Source organism: Camellia sinensis, chromosome 11 (assembly GCF_055761805.1).
Source record: "Camellia sinensis isolate YWXY chromosome 11, ASM5576180v1, whole genome shotgun sequence".
NCBI lineage: Eukaryota > Viridiplantae > Streptophyta > Magnoliopsida > Ericales > Theaceae > Camellia > Camellia sinensis.
In genome coordinates, this window is record NC_138971.1 from 78433968 (window position 1) to 78442406 (window position 8439).

The 8439-nt window shown below is 36.1% G+C and overlaps 1 protein-coding gene across 1 annotated transcript in view; it reads left to right on the top strand.

Moving 5' to 3' along the window:
- LOC114265849 (cytochrome P450 CYP749A22) overlaps positions 1-6064 on the top strand; it is a 52578-nt gene extending 46514 nt beyond the window's left edge. The window contains exon 5 of the mRNA XM_082894176.1: positions 5620-6064. Within this exon, the coding sequence (XP_082750302.1) occupies positions 5620-5706 (87 nt within the window). The 3' untranslated portion in view covers positions 5707-6064. The remainder of the gene's footprint in view (positions 1-5619) is intronic.
- The last annotated feature ends 2375 nt before the right edge of the window (positions 6065-8439 follow it).

The window sequence follows — 8439 nt, forward strand, 5'->3', positions numbered from 1 at the left end:
GTAAGCAAACATGGCATGCAACAACATGCGATGATGGACTTAAACTAACATGGATAGCTCGCAAGAATGCCGAAATCAGTGGCCATTAGATGAAAATGAGACACTCGAAATGGATGCATGCATGCACGCAAATCGAGGATCGAACCTAAGGCATCAAATGCCACTCTACCAAAGCATGGCAAGGCATGGAATATGGTATGTAAACATGCAAATTTCAGCACTGAAATATGATACAAAATAGTCCCGAATCATGGAAATATGGCACCCGATGCATGAGATGAGCCCCGAAACTCAAAACTAGGCACATATGATGGCTTACAGCTATACAAAGCGTGCATTATTTGATCATGAAGCATGAAGACAGAGTCAAGACAGTCCCAAAACATGCATATTTCCAGTTCAAAGCATGGCCAAAAGATGTTAGCAAGATGGACTAAAATAGCATGCAACTTTGACTAGCAAACATGGGTTGTATGGCAAGTATATGACGCACATGGAATCTCACCAAACCATCAAAAATCAGTGAATAAAACATGTGAAAATAGGCCTAAATAACCACTGATATGCAACCATGGCATGCAAAAATGATGAGTTACTTTAGAGGGCCATGCAAGGAGTTATTAAGCACATGCAAGATAGACATTTAGCAAGACCAAACCAACTCTGAAAATGAGTTCTGAGGGTCCTAAAACCCACTGAAAAATGCCTGAACCGAGCTCAAGATGTGTGCAAACATAGGCCCCTTTGTAAGGCCAAAAATGCAAGTAATGAAGACAATAAGGAGAGGGGATGGCCCTCTCCTTCTTAGGACCTTAAGACACCCTCCTCACCACTGAAATCCCTTAAAATTTCAATGGTGAGGAGACCTAAACAAGGTGGTCTCAGAGCTCACAAAAAATGGATAAAAATGAGGCCAAAGAAGGCCTAAGAGGGGGTAGACAACCCCAAACACAAAGGTGTTCTTAAACAAACTTGAAAAGGAGCTAAAAATAAGACTTTTTTCAGTTATACACTAAGCTCAAAACAGAAAGCAAGACAGGCTAAAAGTGTGTGCAAAAATGGGGAACAAAGAGGGAAAAGTGTGTTACCCTTGTAGCCAAAAGGTGACAGCAGCTCTTTGGTCCAGAAAATGAGCTCCTAGCCTCTGAAAATCAGCCTCAAGGTGTTTGAATGGATGGTGGAGGTAGTAGGCTTGGAGGTGTAGTGTAAAGGGCCAAGAACCTCACACTTTAGAGCCCTCTAACACACCCAAATGAGGAGAGAGAGAGAGGGAGATATAGAGAGAGAGGGGGATATATATCAGATATATATGTATAGGTCTGGTTTTTTTGTTCAACCCATCAACCTTTAACAATGGAGGAGGAGAGGCCCTTAAATAGGCAATGGAAATGGCTCTAAGCTTCTCAAGGAAGCTAAGTGAAAGGGGCAAAGGAGTCAAGGCTTCTTGAGGAAGCTAGGACAGCTGGTAAGCTTCTTGAGGAAGCCAAGATAAGAGGTCAAGGCTTCCTCAAGAAGCCTTGAGCAAAGGGTGCAAAAAAAAGGGGTCAATGGCTCAAAACAACCACCTATGCGTATGGGGGGATGGGTTTGTGCATCCCAGCTGGCATGCACCATGCTTGAGGGATGCAAAAGGGTCATATCGGCCATGAAAGGAGGTCATCGGCCAAACAAATGGCCGGTCGGCACAAAAAATGGCCGGCCTGCTATTTGTTCTGGCCGGTCGGCTAAATGGATGGCCGATATGTGGCTGCCAAGGTCAAAAATTGGCCGGTTGGTGTCCAAATTAAAGCCCTAGAAGTTAGCTTCCAATGGCGCAAATCTTGCATTAAAATTCCTCCTGTGGAAAAAGTTATGCCCATTTTGGTGAAGCCGCGCAGATTCGATCCAACCGGGATGATACCCAACTTCAACCAATCATATCTCCCACGCCCGGACTTGGCTCTAGGAGATTCTTTAGTGAAAAATGAAGCCCCGGAAGTAAGCTTTCCAATGGTGGTGGCCTCATAGCTAAAATTCAAGTATTCAAATGATTAAGCCCAATTCAACGAGGGCTGCTCAAGTCTCTCTTCCCCGGATTCATGCCGAATTTCTCCCAAACTAGTTTTCTCCTCTCCTTTCCTCTTTTCTTCAACTCCAAACCCCTAAACAAAGTGTTTTGAAAGATTTTTCAAATATTTCATCTCTCTTTCATTCATCTCCAACTTGTCCTTGCTCGGTTTACCGAAAAGCGCAATATTTACCGAAATGTGAGCGTCGGAACATCGTAGGAATTTTATTTTCAAAACATTTTGAAAGAGAGGATTTTAAGATCAAAAATTTTTTAATCAAGATTGTTTTGGTCCAAAAGGGGTATGAAGTTGGGATTTGACTCTCTCATTGCTGACGAATTTGAACCTTTGCCCTGCACACCTTTCTCCACCAAGTAAACCATCAGTAACGCCCAAGTCTTAAGGGCGGTCAATAATGGGGTGTCTACAGAAGCCAAACATTTGTTCAAGCCCACTGTGAGTAATGTCTAGATAAAAATATGTTCGAAATGTGTTTGAAAATTATTATATGAATGACATTTTGAAATCATATTTTTATATGAATGAATGAATGTCTTTTTTAAATGTATTTGTGGCATCCTTTAGTGAGGCCCTTGCTTGGGGGACACAATACCATGACCTTTCAATTATTGAATTTACAAAGATCTCTAATGTTAGATTCGAGTGGTCCCTTCGTTAGACCTTTATGGTGCCTTCATTTAGACCTTGATGGTCCCTTTACTAGACCTTGATGGTCCCTTTGATTTAGGTCTTTTGGCCCCTTCATTATTCAATTGAATGTACCACATATGATGTTTTGATAATGGATGTCGATATGGCAAATGCTCTGTTTAAATTAGGTAGATGATTCATTTGGAAATGTAAGCCATGTTTTATATTGTGGACTTCATTCGTTAACCTCTTTATTTTGGTATTACTCACTAGGCTCTAGTGCACCCCTCTCCCTTATATATATATATATATATATATGTATATGTAGGTAAGCATGTCGATTGTCAAGCTTAGAGTTGCTTTCAAGAGTCCATCTGTTTTGAGAAGCTAATCAAGAAGTGCCTCCGTGATGGGGCGTTACTTGGTCTCTAGCAAAGACAAGCTTTTGTCAACCCTTTTTGTTTAGTCGTTTCGTTTTTGTTTTTTGAAGAACATGTTATATGTATGATGTTAAAGTCAAAGTTTAAGTTTGTCGTGAATATTACTATGGAATGGGTTTAAAGTTTCTTATGAAGATTATAATATAAGCACTACTTAATGGACTTGTTTATTTATTGTTATTGCTTTCTCTAAGCCCCACTTATAACTATGTAATTTGATTTTGTCTTTGAGGTCATAGGTAATCTATGATTACTGGTCGGTCATGACCTAGACCTTTAGGGGGCGGGTTTGTGTCATGACATTTACCTTGGTGTTACTCATTGGGCCTTAGCTCACCCCTTTTCCCTATATATATGTAGGTGTGCAACGTGAGGATTAGCCATAGAGTTTTTCTTTGGAGTTCACCCCCTTTCAGAAGCCATCGATGATGCACCTTCGAATCGAGGCTTTGCTTTTGCTTTTGTAAAAGTCAACTTTTCGTACTATGAACTAATGTATCGATGTTTGCACCTTGTACTTAGTATAATTATCCAAGTTCTTCTAATGCAATGGTTGTATGTTTTATCCATATCATTTATGCGTTGCTCAATGGACTAGATTGTTGTTTGTTTTTAGGCCCCATTATATTAAATATTTGTGATTTGTTAGGTTAGGTCGTATGTGATCTATGATTACCGGCCAATCACCGCTCTAACCTCCAAGGGCGAGTTAGGGTCGTGACACAAGAGTGCATTTGTTAAGCATTCAATTTTAGTTACTTGACATATTGTAATGTATTTTTGCTCTTTGTAGGCATTTGAGCTTATGATACTAAAATGTTTATTACTTTACAGTTTTTGGAGGCTCAATAGAACATACATTGAAGCCTAAATCAAGTCAAGGAGATGAAGTTTTGGAAGTTTGAAAGAGTGAACAATTGTGAGTTCTTGTGCACAAGCACAAAGTCTGAGTGCTCGAACACTTGAGTTACTGAAGAGAAAAAGATTATGCCTCTGTGTGCTGGAGCATAGACGTAACGTGCTCAAGTATAACTTGTTATGAATTTTATTATTTTGAGGATTGTTTTTAGCACATAAAAAACTATTGTCGTTTCTTTTGAGAGGAGGATTTTTGGAAAAGGGGGGAAGGGAGGGGGGGGAGGGGGCTCAAGTATTGAGAAGGCACAATAGAAAAGAAAGAGAAGGAGATCCAAACTTCATAGAGATTCAACCCAAGCTTTGGGTTCCTCTGCCATGAGTGATAGACTCTCCATCTTAAGGTTTGATGAAAACCCCATCAAGTAGCTAGGGTTGTGTATTTTCTTCATGGATTTGATTTATTATGATAATGATAGTATAACATTTATAATTTTTTAGTTTATTCAAATTCATATGAATATAAGTTTTTTGATTTTAAATACATACTTATACAATGGTATTTTTTTTTATTTTACATATATTGAAATCGTTTGATGAGTCATATCTACGGAAGATAAGGTGTGCCTATGACCATAGTATCGCATAGACGCTTTGTGTCAATCGATGATGATTCAGGCCCGTGATTCAAATGCATGAATTTTCTTGAAGATACTATTGGAGCCTGTAGCCATAATACATCAATATCATTATAATAGTGATTTTTTATAATGTAAATTAATAAACCCTAATTAGGAGATTTGTGGTAGAGTTAATAACCTTATGACACACTTCCATACCTAACCTTAATTTTATATTGCTTTGTTTATTTTTAGTTTTTAATTTATTTAGTTATCATCATCTGAATAATTTTTGTTTAATTAGTCTAGGAATTAATCTAAAATTAGTGTACACTAAATTTCTTTATGCTCGTTGGAGTAATGCTTGGTCTTACAAACGATTCTTTGGAGTAGTAGTTTCTAGTTGGTTTTTAATATTTATTTTTTATTTGTAAAATGGCCCATCAAATATCAACAATTTTACAAAATAGTAGCTTATGGAAATAAAGATTTTATACAGTTCAAAACATGTTTTTTCAAGATCTTCAATCAAAATGGATCGTATCTTATCAAAAGCTTTAATCAAAGCATGTCCTGTTTTTAGCAAAAGTTTTGAACATTCTAACGCATGATAATACACATCTAATAGAGGCATATGAAACAAAACAAAGTTATAACCGGTCCATACACCGATTGGACTATCCACCCGCAGGTGGTGAAGCAGATCTAAAACACTAGGCTATTAGCATATTAGGGTCTCCTAGTACTTAGGACTAATCCCAGGGTTCCATCTGTATACATTTGATATGAAAACATATAATATCCACTCATAATGAAATATTTCAATGTATAACAAACCATAACCCATACTAGTACAAAATGCAAACCATTAAATGAAATATGGTTCAAGGCGATGCAATGCTACGCTATTTAGGTCTACTTCAAGTGTGCTAGTCTATATTCAATTTCTTTCCTTTAATTATGCACTTTTAAGTCAAATTTCAATCTTATTCAACTTGATTTCAGGTCCCGATTGTACGAAATGAGGCCCGACGTGTCAAAGTGTTGAAAAGACGATGGAACAGGCTAGGTTGCACGTGCAAATTCAAGTAGTCCCCACAAAGGGCTTGTAACAATGCTGAAAAATCAGGTTCGTTCGAGTGGTCTTTTATGTCATCCAGTACTTTGCTCTGTAGATTGAGATTTTGAGAGCTTGTGCATTTCATCCGAGTGTGGGAATTACTGCTTGAGTGATCTGCCCCTCACACGACTTGAGATACTGGGAGCCTTCATTCTCTGCTCGAGCACAAGAGTAACCACTCTAGCAGTTTATTGAAGATCAGTCACTTAAAAGTCACTTTTTCATCCAAACTTTTCACTTTTTGTCCCCCTTCTCTCTCTTACTTTCCTCTATTTCCAAAAACACTAAGCTTTCAAGCCTAGATTTCATCTTCTTTTTCCCAAAATCTACCCCTGGTTCCTCAAGCAAAAGCATAAAGCATGAAAAGATTGACATTTTGTACTGATTGGATCGCATTATTGTCGAAATCACCTCTTTGGTTTTTTCTCATTCTCCTTTTTTCTTGAGGTAGGAATACTTTTAACTTAGTACATATATGGTTGATGCAAATATGTGGTTTTTTTTTTTAATTATAATGATGTATGAGTAGAAGTTCTTGATGTAAAAGATGTTATAGCTTGATGATGGTGTTTTTACTCAAGATTTTACAAAGTTTTGTGTTTATTTACATAAAAACGAGATCATATTTGGTGATTTGAAAGTTTATGAGAAAAGAGAATGAAAACCCTAAATTTTCTTTAAAACCCTAGTTTTGTAAATTGTTTTGAAAGAGGGTTTTGGTACAATTGAGTGTTGTAACATAAAAATTGAGTTTGTTATGATGTTTATGTATGTAAACATGTTGAATTGGTGTGATGTTCAAAACCTTGTTTGAATTGATGTTGAACACAGAATGTGTTGAGGTTAATGAAATTGAGTTCTTCTTAATTAAGAGTTTTATCGCTATTTCTTGTAGAAATGAATTCAACTCTAGTTAAATCGGAACATTTACAAACTCATGCATTACATTATCACTGACATGGTTTTTTGAAATGAAAAATGGTTATGATTTGGAAAGTGTGGAAACGTTGGAAAGGGGTAAATAGCTTATTAATCTGGTTAATAGAGTCAGGATTTGGGAAATGAGTTGTACCTATGCGGGGAGTCAAGGTGCACAATTGCCTTGTCTTGTGCTTGATGCAAGGCAAATGTGGGAAATGTTTTTGGATATCCACTAGACCTGTGATATTGTGAGCCAGCAAATGTGGAAAAGATGTTTGTTTTAGGTCTCCATTGTGATAACCATACCATGCATATCTTAATTACATTAATTTAACTATGTGGAATTTGAATTTGAATTATGGGTTTTGTGTTTAATTTGTAGGTATCTGTCTGATTTGTGAAGTATCTATTAGGATTTATGTTCTAAATCAGAAATTGAAAGTCTAGACGAGTTCATAAACCAAAATTGGCTAGTTTAATTAGTTTGATAAAATATTTAAAGCCTTTTGGAAAATTTAATTAAAATTTGATTCAGTTTAGTAAAATTAAGATTTATTTAATTAGCTTTATGTCTTGATTAATTAGCTTAATGTTAAATTAAGTGTTTAAGATAATCTAATATATATATATATATATACATATAACACAAGAGAGGAGATTAGGAGAGTTTCTAATCATATTTGTGCTGGAGGAGTTTAGAGAGAAAGTGAGCTTTCTTTCTAGAGAGAGAGAGAAGCTAGAGAATTGAAGAATTAAGAAGAGAAGATCAAGATTTTTCTAGAACAAACTAAATTCAAGACTCTAGGTAAGAGTTTAATCCCTAAATTCTTGTAATTAATTTAGTTAGCTAATGAATTCATGGAGAATTTGAGATTAAACACAAGAAATTAGGTTAAAGATGATAAAAATTAAGTTAGACATACATGCATGCATAAATATGTAGTGTTCCCATCATTTTGAGCATGAATTCTATCATCTTTATTGAATTTGGGAAATAAATTGAACATGCATCATTGATTTCTAAAGTTTTCAAGGTTTTACTTTATGAAATTATGAGTCAAGTTCATAATTTGAAAAAGAAGAAAATAATTTGAAAATCTTACATGCATGGAGTTTTTAATTTCAAATTTGTTAAATTGATAAAGTTTTGAGCAATAGTGTCATGACCTAAACCCATCCCTAGAGGTTTGGATCCTAACCTGCCAGTAATCATAAGATTACCTGCAGCTTCAAATAGAATACAAAATATTACATATAATGGGGCCGAAAGCGGAAGCAGAAATACAATAATTAAAGTCCATTGAGCAGTGCATAAATGATAAAGACAAACTCTCATTCATATCATTGAGCCCATACAGAGAACATATATAATAAGTACAAAGATAAACTTTCATACATTAGGTTCAAACATCCAAAACTCAACTTTACAAAAACAAAAACTTAACAAAGAAAATACAAAAGCCCCATCTTAGAGGCGTGACATCACAGGTTCACAAAAGGTAAATCCTCAAGCTGACTCTACGGTTGATCTCCACATTGACCACCTACATACATATAGGCGTAGCTGGACTTTTTTGCGCCCCCTTTTGGAAGTTGAAATAAGCCCTACAATTCAGACTCCCACGGTTTTGAATCTAATCTCACAAGTGCAATATGAAATTGTTCCAAATTCGGCAAATCTTTTGGAAAATCGATTTTGAATCAAAATGTCAAAAATGGACTACTTTGCCAGCTACAGAGTCACCACCTAAATATTTTTTGAGAAATTTAGGAAACCTATGACT